General features: G+C 56.7%; 1 protein-coding gene across 6 annotated transcripts in view; it reads left to right on the top strand.

The window, feature by feature from the left end:
* Nucleotides 1-14093, top strand: part of RIPOR2 (RHO family interacting cell polarization regulator 2) — a 114575-nt gene that overhangs the window by 73413 nt on the left and 27069 nt on the right. For all 6 annotated transcript variants that reach the window (XM_037051394.1, XM_037051389.1, XM_037051390.1 and 3 more), the window contains exons 2-7: nt 4685-4811; nt 6608-6763; nt 7372-7450; nt 9051-9074; nt 10140-10193; nt 12681-12830. In XM_037051394.1, the coding sequence (XP_036907289.1) occupies nt 4685-4811; nt 6608-6763; nt 7372-7450; nt 9051-9074; nt 10140-10193; nt 12681-12830 (590 nt within the window). The remainder of the gene's footprint in view (nt 1-4684; nt 4812-6607; nt 6764-7371; nt 7451-9050; nt 9075-10139; nt 10194-12680; nt 12831-14093) is intronic.

Genomic DNA, 14093 nt, shown 5'->3' with positions numbered 1-14093 from the left:
TGTCGGGGAAGGGGAGCCAGGAACACAGACTGGGCTCTGAGAAGCACCTTAGCCCTGGCCGGCGTGGCCCTCAGTTGGTTGGAGCGTCGTCCCGTAAACCCAAAGGCTGCGGGTTCGATCCCCAGTCACAGCATGTATGGGAGGCCACCAATCAGTGTTTGTTCGTGTGGGTTGTTTTCCCTCTCTCTCTCTCCCCTTCCTTTCTTTCTGGAAACAATGGCTGTACCCTCGAGTGAGGATTTAAACAAAAAAATGACTCAGCAAGCGCAGCGGCGCCGAGGTCCTGGGCCTCACGAGGTCTCGTCGCGGGGCAGGGGTCCAACCGCCGAAGCCTTCGGCACTCAGGTCACTGACTCAGCTTCTCCTGGTCCGGCCCTGGTTTCCTGGCATGTCCTATTGAAGAAGGGACGATGGCTGCTTCTAGAAACTGATGGTGACTGGGCAGGCTTTGTTGGCGTGGCCTCCACCTCCCATGAACTGTAGGTGCAGGGTTGCGCTTGAGTTGCCATCAGACAGAGATTTAGAGCGCGCCCCACCCCCACCCTCAACGCCCTCTTCTGCTCCCGGGCCTTCAACCCCCATCCTTGGTGCCACAGGCACTTGCAGTGGTGGTACACTTTTTTCATTTTAGCACATCACGCCTGCCACCTGCCAGCTCTCCTCCTGGTCCTGGCCGTGTCTCCGACGGTGGGTGGGCTCAGCCCACCTGCCTGACGTGGCTTCGCTTTGTAACTGGCAACTCTTGGTTGTGAAGTTGACATTTGCTTCCTGTGGGACAGGCCGCGGGGAGAACCGAGATCACCCTGACTGCCTCATTCGGAAGCGGCGACGCCTCTTACATTTCTGTCGTGGGGGGGAGGGGACGTCCTAGAATTACCTGCTGTGGCTCCACTAGGCAGAGGTTAAGTAAAAAGGTGAAATGCCATAAAAAAACCTTCCTCTCCTAGGGCCCGGGCAGTGACGTCAGCTCCTGCGTGGCTTCTAACGTCACGACATCTGCTGCCCCTGAAGTCTAGGGGCACAGATGCCAACGTCCTCCCCGAGCCCCGGAGAGAAACCCCCGGCAGCCTCGCGGGCGCCGTCTCTGCCCTGGGCCGCAGGTGCGAGCCAGAGATCAGAAGTAGATCTAATGGAGCCTGGGTGGACTTCCTTTTATCATCCACACGAGCCCTGGGAATCTGGGGGGAGACCTTAGTATCCTTCCAAAGATAGTTTGAGAAAGAAGCTAATTTATAAACCTCTCGACCTAGCTTTACACAGGAATTTGATAGAAAAAGCAAGATACAGAATTTAGCTTCGTGCTCAAAATGACTGTGCTTTGGACAGAGAGGGGAGGAGTGGAAGGCAATGAAATGCACCCCAAATTTTCTGTGGGCGACACCGTCTGGTTCTTCTCCCCCCACTGAGCCCAGCCTTCTTTCTCCTCTTCTGTACTCCCCCCACCCCAGCAGAGTCCCTCATGCTCGGGGAAACCGACACTAACCTGGTGACTCCCACTTGCTTTCATGGGTCTCTGTGCACCTGACGCTAACACTCAGTCCTGACACTCTAGCTGCCAGGAGGCCGGTCACCAATGCCCCCGGCGCCTCCCTCTGCACTGGGCCTGGCAGGCGGTGGAGAGGGTCACTTGTCGTGGGCTACCAGGACCCTCCCCGTGGCATGCCTAACCTTGGGGGGTCCCCAGGGCAGACGCGCAAATCTGGGGACAGAGCCTTGCTCACTCAGGCTAGTCAGAGCCATGGGAACGCCTGCCCCAGATTTCCAGTCTGCGGTTTCCGAACAGAGACGGGCCTCTGAGGAAGAGCATGTGAACAGCTTCCCTTTGTCAAACCCAACACAAAAATGAAGGGTCCCTGCCCTCACCTCTGTGCCATGGGTAGACGGTCCGCCCCGTCTGCTCCCAGGACTTCCCCGCTCACGGACATTATTTCACACTGTTTTTCCCGTCCTGGCCTGCGGCCTGCTGTCTGTAACTGCCCCTCGGCGTCCCCAACCTCGCTGCGCCGCACGCACTGCGATCCTTCCGGAAACGACACGTGTCTCCTCCACATTCACCCTTCCACCATTGTGTTGCCTGTCGTGAGCAGCCCCGGACGTGCCTCTTCGTGACCTTGAGTTTGTCTCCACGGGAGACCTCACAGAGTAGCTGTGATGGGTTAAAGGACCAGTGTCTTTTACGTTTTTAGCTGACATTGCCAAGCTGCCCCGCAGGCTTTAGGGGCCACCGGACACCCGACCGGTGACCAGTGGGGGCATGGAAGTTCTTCAGGTGAAGGCTGTGGGTCCCAAAGAGCAGCTGCAATTCAAGTGCAAAGGTCTCCAGCCAGGTAACTGATTCTAAGTCCTTCGAATCTGAGAATGCACAGCTTTTAGGAAGCCCGGGGCAGCCTGGAGACTCGGGGTGCCAAGGGGTGGGAGTGGGGTCATCAGAAAGACGATGATAGAGCGTGGCAGCAGAGAACAGGGGGGAGAGGCTGGGGGACTAGCAACAGAGAACTCTGGCTCCCTTCAGAGTTGGGGGGGACTTGGGAGGCAGGGGGTGTTCCGTGTGCCCTTGGACCTAATGCCCTGGCTCTGCTCCTCCCCGGCCCACTCCGGTTTCTCTCCCAGGCCCCGCCTTTGCATGCGGAGGCTCACGCATGCAGGATTTATGACTGTCCGGGGGCGAGGCGAGTCAAGGTGTGTCACCCTGCAGGGCAAGTGACTGCAGCTGGAGATTTCAGCCTAAACCGGCTCTCCGAATTCCTTCCTGATAGATAATGATCGTTTCTAGGACTCCAAAGGCTCACCCAGGCTCTTCCCCACTGGCCACCCCATTCAACGTGTAAATACTGAGAAACATCTGAGGATTTTACTCAGCCCCGAAGCATTTTACATTTCTCATCGTTCAGACAAACATGTGTTTTGTCCCCAAGAATGAGACATTTAAACTTTGCAAAGAGGAGCTTATTTAAGGCTGAATAGCCTATTTTAAAAGTTGGACTTGAGAAATCGCAACTACTGTAACTAGAGTTTTAAAAATGTCAACCAAGTTGGTGGCTTTTTCTTTTCTTTTCTCTGCTGAGCGTGAGAATCGCCGGGGGAACTTTTCAAAACCCCTAGACCCGGTTCCGCATTCCTCCGGTCAGGAGGCCAGGGAGTGGGCGCCAGGCACCAGAGCCGAAACTAGGGGTCTTGTGCAGAAGACAGAAAAATGATTCGGTTTAAAACTATATCATTTCTAGCAAGCCCGCCACGATCATCCAGTTCAAATACTTCCAATCCTGTGGGTCTTCTCCTGGGTCAGAGTTACACGGTGCAGCAGGCCTAATTTACCAAGCAAGATACAGTGCTAACAGAACTTTGTCCTGCTGGGACTTTTGGCCAGGATTTTGGTTATGGAATTGTCAAATACACAAAGAACACAAAGCCCAGTGATTCCCTGGGATTTGTGACACGTTCGTGTGTGTCCTTGGTGATGCCTTCAGAACCGGAGGTGTTTTCTGTGAAAAGTGGGCGGACGACATAGTAAGTGCTCTGGCCTCGCGTTTGGGCAGCGGATACTGATTCTACCGCACGACATACTTCCCCTTCACTGCTTTAAAAATTCCCGGAAATGTCCCAAATGTGAGCCTCCCTCCCCCCACCCTCACCACCAGGGGTACAGATCAAAGATCCGGCCTGCAGGCCCAGGGAGTCGCCACCCCAGCCTCAGGCCAGAAGGCGCGGGAACCCCGAGGGGCTTTCTACCTGGAGGGGGCGGAGCTCAGAGACCTGCAGTGGGAGGGGCTGTGTGTCCGGTCTCTGGGGACCTCCTCCCTCTGACCCTCTGCGGAGCCGCCGGGTGGGGCTTTCAGAGGCAGTTGTTGGTGCGAGGACCTGTCGTCTCCGTGGGGTCAGGAGCCCCTCCCCTCCTCTGAACTGAGGTCACCCGCCAGGCCGCGCACGCTGGCGCTGCCTGCTGTCGGGGCGACGGCGCCCCCTGCACTGACCCGGGGCTGCGGCCCAGCCGCGAGTGTGTTTTGACCGAGGGTCTGAGCCCGATGTGGTAAGTCTTGAGTGAAGGCAGCAAGGGTGCGAGCTGGCGGGCGCGCCCCCTTCCCGCCCTCTCCTCTGTGCTGCAGTCGCAGCCTGGACGGTCAGGCTTTCGTGGGCGCTCCTGTCCCTAACTGTGTAGGGTCTTTGCGAAAGTGCTTTGGGGGAGGGACAGGGAGGACAGGTTTAAGTGGGCGCCTCTCTAACGGCACCTCGTGGATTTGGTCAGACCACCTCTGAGCGCAGAACTGGGCCCTTGGACCCGGCTTCGGGTGCCACGCAGGGCCTGGCGAGACCGTCCAGCACGTGGCCTCCTGCTGTGTCTTGCTTGATGTTGAGTGGACTTGAACATCACAAAGTGCTCGTGTTTCCTGAAAGTACGGTTGAACCTGGTTATTCAAAATCGTCCCTGAAGGAGACCTGAAGTGCCCGACAGCAGTGTGTAATTTATTTTCACTTCTGTCTCGGGAGGGAGGGGCCTCTGTTTCTTCGGCTGAGAGCCCAGCCCTTTGGCTGAAAAACCACGAGGCACAGGGAAGGTCGACCAGCGCTAACGGCCCGGTGACTCACCTCGCCTGACCTCCCGCTGCCCTTCTCTCCCTGCTGACGAGCGCGGCGCTTTCTGTCCGAACCTGCCTGTGATTTGCTGTGACCTGTCCCCTGCCTACAGGACTGCCAGCCAGACTCCCCGAGATCATGCTGGTGGGGGCCCAGTCCTGCTCGCCCGGGGGGCCCAATGGCATCATCCGAAGCCAGTCCTTCGCCGGGTTCAGCGGCCTGCAGGAGAGGCGGTCCAGGCAAGTCGAGGGGTCCCGCCCGCCCGGGAGCCGCGGAGGAGGATGGGTGCGTGGGTGCTGGGGAACAGTGAGCGCATGTGGCCTCCCCAACGCACACACACGCACACACATGCACTCACACACGTGTGTTGCCCCAATCTCTGATGCGAAAGGGTGGAAACTGCCACACCAAAGCACTGCATTTTTTTCTTCCCTTTTAAGGATCTTATTTATTTTTCAACAGAGGGGAAAGGAGGGAGAAAGAGAGGGAGAGAAAGGTCGATGTGTGGTTGCTTCTCATGCGCCCCCTACTGGGGACCCGGCATGCAACCCAGGCATGTGCCCTGACTGGGAATCAAACCCACGACCCTTTGGTTCACAGGCCAGCACTCAGTCCACTGAGCCACACCAGCCAGGGCTGCAGTTCCTTCTCTGTCATTTAGAATCTCTCCTGCACAGGAGAGGGCTGCAGAGGGGGGACAAGCTACCAATACAGGGGTGCAGCCCACCCCACCCCCATCCTTCTCGTTTTAAGGTCTTTTGGTCCGTATCACCAAAGGGCCTCCAAATGTTTGACCCCTTTGTCCCTCACCAGCAAGAACAGATTCACTTTTTCCAGGCATTCGTGGATACTGAGCGTTTTCTAAAAAGCGTTTCCAGTTTCTCATGTCGTCCCTCCTGAGGTCAAACGTCCCTCCCTAAGTTTTGTCCCTTTTGTGTTCACTTCGGGGGCAACGAGGTGGCTTGCGTCCCGTGCCTGCGTGGGTATTTGCATGTTTTCTCACTGAACCACAAAGGTGTCTTATGTCCCCATTGCAACCCCACGCGTGTCCTTTTCTCACTGGTTTGAGTGGATACACTTTTTTCCTTTTTTACCTTTTGACCCCATCACCCCTGGAGCTCACCCCCCACCGATCTGGTCTCTGTCACTGTGAGTGTGGCTTCTGCGTGTGTGTGTGTGTGTGTGTGTGTGTGTGTGTCTTTGACTTACCTCACTCAGCACAATACCCTTTTGGTCCATTCACACTGTCACAGATGGCCGGCTGTCGTCCTTTTTTGTGGCCGAGTGAGGGTCCATTGCACACCATAGTCACTTTATTCATTCGCTCAGGGAGGGACACTTAGGTTGCTTCCATGCCTTCCGTGTTGCACACAACACTCCAGGGGTCAGAGGGTGTGGCAAACAGAGGGCGCATCGATCTTCTTAGTTCCTGTCTTTGTTGTCTTTGGGTAAATACCCCGAAGTGGCAACAGGGGGTCACGACTGCCGCCTACCGCTTGCAGAGACGCTGGGCTTTACTTACATGGAAACACGACGTCACGAAAACGCAGTCAGTTGCTTAGCTCCACCTGCTCTACTGTCCCCTGTACAGAACTGGCCGTTTCCCACCCCAAGGTCATGGCTCTTTATCAAAGGGGTAGTCACTCACACACTAGTCAAATTTAATACATGCCGTGCCTGACGTGCTAATGCACAGGTGTTTTACTTGGTTTACATCCTTGTGCTGTGTGTCATTTCCACCCCGAGTGGGTCCTTGGCTCCCTGTGGGGTTTTGGTGGCATCAGGCATTTTCACTCCAAGCGCACGCTACCTGAGGCCAGGCTTTGGCTCAAGGAAGCCACCACCCAGCAGGGCTCCCAGACTTCCAACACCCAGAAAGAAACGGAGAGGACTCAGATGGACCACTGTGGGGGGACTGTGACCTCCCCCCAAAGCCACCAACACACACACAGGGTGGTCGAAAGGCACTTCCTCCACCAAGTGCTTTCCTACAAAGGAGCTGCTACAGTTTCTGACGTCCTTTCTCTTTCCACAGATGTAACTCCTTCATTGAAAATTCTTCCGCCGTCAAGAAGCCTCAGGCCAAACTGAAGAAAATGCACAACTTAGGACACAAAAACAACAGCCCCCCCAAGGAGCCTCAGCCTGGACGGGTGGAAGAGGTCTACCGGGCCCTGAAGGGCGGACTTGAGTAAGCCTGACCATGAGCTGGCTGCCCCTCTTCCCGTCTGAACAGGGGTGGTGGGGGGCGGGGAGTGGAGGTCAGAGGAGAAAACTAGCCTCGTGGGATCACTTTTACCTGCGGTTTCTATAGCGGGTATTTTATTCTTGAACGCTCCTCGGGGACGCCTGCTGTGAGTCCCAGAGGTGGGGCGTGAATTGGGTTCCCCCGTGAGGTCCCTAACGCTGAAGGAGACCCGAAGGAGTAACACAGGTGTATTGCCCCCTGTGGAGGATGAGCCCCGCCCCCAACAGTGTGGGCGGGCAGCTCTGGTGTAGAGGCTTGGGGGCTGGGGCGGAGGTTCTGAACCACGCCCCACCACCCAGAGCAAAGCCGGTGCAGTGCGAACTGGGAGGAGCTCTGTGAGGCTCTGCACCTGCCCAGCCCCTCCCTCCCCCGGGGGTTTTCGGCTCTGGGCCCCCAGCCTCAGGGTGTTCTCCTCATCCACCGTCAGCGTAGTCTCAGGCACAGCCCCAGGGTTTCAAACCCAGTGTTCCTGCGGACCGAGGGGGTCGGCGGCCCCGGAGCCCCCGGGCCGGACCCCGGGCTCACGGCTGTGCCCCACCTTCTCTTTGCAGTGAGTATCTGGAGGTCCACCAGACGGAGCTGGACAAGCTGAACGCCCAGCTCAAAGACATGAAAAGGAACTCGCGCCTGGTGCGTACTAACCAGTCAACGGGATGCTCAGTCATGCTCTTATTTTTTGTTTAAGATTTTAGTTATTTACTCCTGGAGAGAGGGAAAGGGAGGGAGAAACAGAGGGAGAGAAACATCCGTGTGTGAGAAATACCTGCACGCCCCCAACCGGGGACCTGGCCCGAAACCCAGGCATGTGCCCTGACTGGGAATCGAACCGGCGACCTTTCTGATTTGTAGGATGGCCCCCAGTCCACTGAGGCACAGCAGCCAGGGCCTTTCTTTTCTTTTCTTTAGTTTGTTTTTGTGGCTAACTATCTTTTCCTACGGCATGGAGGCAGGTAAAGTACCTTCAAGAAGGGCAGATGGAAGGGGCAAAGTATGGTCTGCTTTCCGACGTATATTTTAAAGCTTTATTCTGAGCATGTTTACATATTTTCCAAGCATGTTTATGCAGGTGAACTTTATAATCAGGCAAAATACTCCCTCCCTCAACTAATAAAATAAAACGAAAAGTCAGAGTAGCCCTGGCGTGTGATTGGTGCAGAATCGGGAACTCGGAGCGTTGGCTTTATCTCTGATGTTTTGGCGAACGTGACAGGCAGTGAGGGCAGAGAAGAAAAGCCGGCCCCGGGGCTGAGACGCAGGCAGACCTCCTCCCTCCGAATGACCTGTGCCAGTGTGTCTGGCTGGACAGGCGTTTCTGACGCGCCCACTGTTTTCAGTGATTCCGCTCACGCGTAAGGATGGACCGCCTCGAGGTCTCGGAAAGCCCGGAGAGCTCTGCGCGTCCCCAGGGGGCGCGCCCCTGCCCATTGGCAGCTGGTCTCTCTCTCTCTCAGGAGATGGGCTGACATGCAAACAGCTGTCCTTTGCAAGGGCTCGAGCTTAAAGGCTTTATCAAAGTCCAGGGTTTTATGTCGCAGTGATGCCAGGGGATAAACAGGCCCCACCCATGCGCAAATTCCGTAAAATGACCTTCAGGGGGTTCTGATGCCCTTGGCTGGCCTTGGTGGCAACCAGTGTCCCTTCTTGGAGGACAATGGCGAGGGGAAGGCGGAGCTTCCTTTAGTATGAGCATTCCACAGAACCCTCCCCGTGGGGGGGTGCGGGGATGTGAACTGATTCCCCGTGACACCCAGAGCTCACAGGATGTGAATTTGTCCTAAAAACAATTCCTGAAAGGCGTGGTGCCGCACTCGGGACGCCTTGAATGACGATTGCATGTGTTTAAGCAAGAAGGCAAGTGTGTCTTTAACACCTGTGTCACGGCTACATGTATGGTCACACCACTCATTTTGTGAAAATGGACAAAGGGAGCATGGAGGCGTGCCCCTGGATGGGTGAGAGAAACGAGCTCGAAGCCAGAGACACCCTTGAGGCCCAAAGGGGACAGGGGGGCCTGGGTGGCACCGTGGAGCACGGAGCATAAGTAAAAGTCCTCTCACTGGCCCTGAAAATAGCCCGGATTTTCACTCCGCGAAAGCAAATGTCCAGACCCCGGCAGAACCCTGCGGGGTGGTGATCATTTCACTGTGTGCCGACCGGACCCCTCAATGACCACCCGAGGGGACGCTGAGGAAGCTGTGCTCTGACCGGAGCCCTCTTGTTTCTGTTGCAGGGTGTGCTGTACGACCTGGACAAGGTGGGTTCCCGCGTGGCGCTGGGGCAGGCGCAAAGCTCGGTGTCCTGGAGGGGAGGCCAAGAGCCCCTCCGACAGACAGGGCACCCCAGCCATGCAACGGCGATTCTGAGCCCAGAAAAAAAACACCCTTTTTTTTTTTTTTTTTACTATGAGTTTGGCGAATAAGAACCACGACCTTCAGCTCCAATAATGCTTTCCTAAAAGTGCCGCCCGGTGGTGGGGTTTCTGAGTGTGCGGGCAAGTTTCAGAGCCTCCCACGTATGCGGGGGCCCTGCCCGCCCTTCCCCATAGGCGTTAACCCTCAGAGTCGATCAAATCCAAGAGACCTTTGATTGGAAAATGCCCCAGTATCCTGTGTTCCACCAAGAAACAAAGAATGATTCCAGTTACCCTAAGACACAGTTCTTTCTTTTCACGTAAAGTGTGTACTTAGTGCCAAGGCTCTTTGAAGCTTATTTTTAATGTAGATTATTTTGGGTACATGTGGTGCTGTCTCTTTTCATGCCTCCCGCACATGCAGCGCCCTTCACGCTGAATCACGGTCCTGTCTGCTTGCAGACGTTTGAAGGAGTAATTACACTTAATGCACATAATAGTAATATTTGTGACTCAAACGGAGAGATGACGCAGAAACTACCGCGATTGCCTGTGAGCGTGCACAGGCGTGGCAGTTGTGCAAAGCACCTCCAGTTCAGAGACGGGAAGTGTGGAGGGAAAAAGTCCATCTCTGAGCCGATCCACTGTGTTATTGTAGAGGAGTTTGGTCACTTTCCATGACGATACTGTTCGGCCGGAAATCCAATAAATTCCATTCGATTCGGGTTTTTGATGTGAAACACAGTTTCCAATAATCGACCGAGGGCACCTCGCAGAACATGTGCCCGGTGTTTTAAACGGCGCTCTCAGGCTGATCCTGGAGGCTCTCGGACTAGCACCAGAAACAGGACCGGGGAAGGCTCGGCCTCTAGGGGACTTCTGGGGAGGAGATGGGAGAGGTTGAAAATCGCCGGTCGGGACCAGTCGCACTGCAGTGAAGCTTTCTCAAACTTCTCCTTTTAATTCCAGCAAATTAAAACGATTGAAAGATACATGAGGCGCCTGGAGTTCCACATCAGCAAGGTAATTGCCCTCCCTGCCGCCTCTGCCTGTTTTCCCTTTGGTTACCAACCCGTCCCCTGGGGCCTGAGCTGAGCTGGTCGGAGGAGGAGAGTTTCCAATCAAATTGACTCCTAAGCTGATTAGCAATGAAGACCAACAGGCAGGAAAGACAGAAACGGTGAGACCGGAGAGCCTGGCGCCCCAGCACGGCTGTGGCCGCGCTTCGGCCCAGTGACCACAGTGCTGAGAAGTGCAGGGCTTCCCGCTGTAGGGCCACCTGGGGAGGGAAGACCGGGGGCCAAACCTGGCCTGCAGGAAACACCCCCCTTGCCCGACTGCACCATCCGGCCGCACACACAACTCAGCACCCCCGGAACTCCTTCACAGAGGCCGTCTGGGCACTTGGGAACACCGGCCGGTGCCTCTCTGAGTCTGTCTCCAGGTCTGAGTTCCTCCATGCTTCCTCACGCAGCCTGGGTTCCGGGCACCTTTTTGTCATCGGTGGCCCCTGGACGGGCTCCAGTCCCCTGACATCCAGCCCTGAGCCCTACACATAGCTCACCAGTGGTCCGACCAGCCACTGGGGAGCGGGGCTGTCGCCCCTGTTCCGAGCACCCCAGAACAAAGTCAGGAGGTGCACCCCAGAGGAAAGTCTCCTCGGGAGCCACCAAGCCACAGTGGCCGCAGTCCCTGTTACCACCCATGCTTGTCAGCCTCTCCCCAGGTGCAGAGCCCGGGGTTAGCCTCCCTGTGCTGGGACCTGGAAGCCTCCGGGTCTAGCCACAGTTCCCTGGGCTGAGCCATCAACATGGACCTTGGCCTTGCACTCTGAGAAGTGGGATGTTGGGGGGGGCACCTATATTCCATCTTGATGATCCTAGAATCCTTTCCTTTTATTATTTATTTACTTCCTTACTTATTTATTAAGCCTCACCTGAGGATAAGTGTGCTGATTTTGCAGCAAGAGGAAGGAAGGGGAGAGAGCGAGAGAAACATCGATGTGAGGGAGAAACGTTGGTTAGCTGCCTCTCGTATGCACCACAAACCAGGGATCGATCCCCCAACCTAGGTATGTACCCTGGCCGGGAATCGAACCCGTGACCTTTCAGTCTATGGAACGACGCTCCAACTGACTGAGCCACCCGGCCAGGGCAGGACCCCCTCCTGTTAAAATGCGGTGACGGCTTTATACACGGGTGCTGCTGCCTCTGCACCCTCCCACTTCGAAACACAACCATGGCCTCAGCTAATCCGAATGGCTCCTGTTTCCGCCGCCCTCAGTAACTGAAACAGTGAGGCCACGAGGAGGTATCTGGGTGGCGGGCAGGCTCGGACCCCCTTCCCTGTGTCGTTTGGAAAAACGAAAGGAAGCAAGATCAGTGTCAGGCAGGCGTGCGTTTCTCCACTGTCCTGGTGGGACGTGGCGGTCCCCGTGGTCATGGGAGGTTGGGGCACCCTGTTTGCAGCACCAGTACCCAGGATGCCACCGGGTCGTATTCGATCGAATGGGTCAGCCCATCAGTTTATTTGACGCAGAGCCACACACTCGCCTGCAGATGGGCCAGCTCTGCTCAGACGCACGCAGTTACTCTGCATCCTAAAGCATGACTCCCTTTGGCTGGGACAGGCTGACATTGGATGCAAACAAAGAATACAGTTCTCTTTAAATGCAAAGTAACAGACTGGGTCATTAGGGCCAACGCAGGGTGCCAGGGAGAAATTTTCTTACTGAGAGGGTCCCAGTGGCAGAGATTCTGGTGGGAAAAGGGTTGAGGGGTGTCCCCCAGAACCACAGGGGTGGCTGCCTGGCCGGCCATGAGGGAGGCCCAGTTCTGGTACTCCTAGAAGTCATGTGGGGCCACTGCCCAGCCAGGGCCCTCTGCCGAGGTCACTGAACAATCCAGACCCCGGGCTCAGCCCCCACCTGTCGAGTCCGTGTGTCAGAGGAGGGCCTGGGCGTCCACATGTGACCAGCTCGTCCGGCGAGTCTTAGCTTAGTTTCAAAATATAGCAGCCACCCTCGAGGCCAGTCACCCACCAAGAGACATCATCAGCGAAAGGCCTGAGTCTCTGTCTGCAAGGACGACGACGCTCCAAGTCCGTGACACCGGCCACTGAGCCATGTCACAACGCCCCATGAGGCCGGCTTCCCGCGTGACCAGGACTCACCTCCCTCGTGTTTCCCCACTCCNGGTCACTGAACAATCCAGACCCCGGGCTCAGCCCCCACCTGTCGAGTCCGTGTGTCAGAGGAGGGCCTGGGCGTCCACATGTGACCAGCTCGTCCGGCGAGTCTTAGCTTAGTTTCAAAATATAGCAGCCACCCTCGAGGCCAGTCACCCACCAAGAGACATCATCAGCGAAAGGCCTGAGTCTCTGTCTGCAAGGACGATGACGCTCCAAGTCCGTGACACCGGCCACTGAGCCACGTCACAACGCCCCGTGAGGCCGGCTTCCCGCGTGACCAGGACTCACCTCCCTCGTGTTTCCCCACTCCCCCCCCGGCAGGTGGACGAGCTCTACGAAGCTTATTGTATCCAAAGACGCCTGCAGGACGGGGCCAGCAAAATGAAGCAAGCCTTCGGCGCGTCGCCCGCCAGCAGGGCCGCCCGGGAGAGCCTGTCGGAGGTGCACCGCAGCTACAAGGAATACACCGAGGTAGGACCCCCGCCGGCAGGCACCTGCCCACAGCAGGGCGCACCCTGCCCTGGCCTCACCCGACTCCTCAGGCAGACAGACCCGCCTCTTTGCCTCGCTTGCTTTTTTTTTTTTTTTTTTTTGAGGCTGACAGTGGAATTGTTTAAAATGACATCCATCCGAGTGGTTCGCTGGCCTCCAGAGGACCTGCCTTGGCAGTCCCTGAGTGTCGTCACCTGTCAGGCAGCCGTCCCGGTGCCCTGTGACCAGCGCGTTTGTGCATTCTTCCAGCCACACGGGTTCGGACACCCCAGGGCCACTCCCTAGCCAGGCCAACCTGGCCCTGGGTGGTCTATGCATGTGGAGGCCACAAATGCTGCTTAGAAGAATCCCAGGGGGTGACTGAGAAAGCCGCGGTGCCCTGGTTTTTAAATCCCTTCCAAATTCTCATGCTTACAGTCCCCTCGAGCTGTATTTCCGGGAGCCGACTAGACCAGGCGGGGACCATCACCCCAGAGGTTGGCCGTCACGGTAGTACGGTGTCCCCTGCTGCCCGCCGTCAACTTATTGCTAGAAATTTCCCTTCTCTCCTTCAGGGAGACCAGACAAAGAGCCCTGGACGGGAGTGCTGTCCCGGTTTCTGACTGTCTCCTGGGCCCCAGCACATGACAGGCAGGTCTCTGCCCCTCCAGAGCCACCTGACACCAGCGCCTCTGGAGAAATGACTGAATTATTGAAGCATCCTTCTCGCTGTCCCAGGAGGCGCTGCTCAGAGGTCAAGTTTCCCGGGTGAAGTCATCACCTGACCAGGGGCGTCTGCCCAATTCCCAGAGCTGGGCGTCACCGAGTTTACTCTAGAATGGGGGCTTCTTTCCCCCAGGGTCCCTGCAGGATGAGGCTTTTTAAGTGCAGAAAATGAAAGCAGGCCTCCAGAGAAAGGCTGAAACAGGGCTACTTCGGGAGTGTCAGCACAGTGAACAAAATCGGGAAGCCGAGTGTGAGCCGTAGCACAGGGGCCGCTGCTCTCCTGGGACGCAGGATCGAGCAATAAGCTCCGACGCTGGCCCCAGGTGTTGGGGATCGTGAGGCGCACGGCAGTGGAAGGTAGAGACAGTTTCAGGGTGTCTGCGATAAGCCACGCGCGGCTTCTGTCCCCGTCGGAGTCCTGGGTACTGGTAATACCTGTGGCCTGTCTTCTACCTTCCTGACATACGGACGTGTCCGTGGTTAGTCTATGAAACACTGTGGCTTTCTCCCCACACTCCCCGCCCCTGCCCGCCCCAC

This window comes from Sturnira hondurensis, unplaced genomic scaffold (genome assembly GCF_014824575.4).
Source record: "Sturnira hondurensis isolate 20B ecotype Veracruz unplaced genomic scaffold, ASM1482457v3 Scaffold0007217, whole genome shotgun sequence".
Lineage (NCBI taxonomy): Eukaryota > Metazoa > Chordata > Mammalia > Chiroptera > Phyllostomidae > Sturnira > Sturnira hondurensis.
This window is presented reverse-complemented; position numbering and strand designations above follow the sequence as displayed.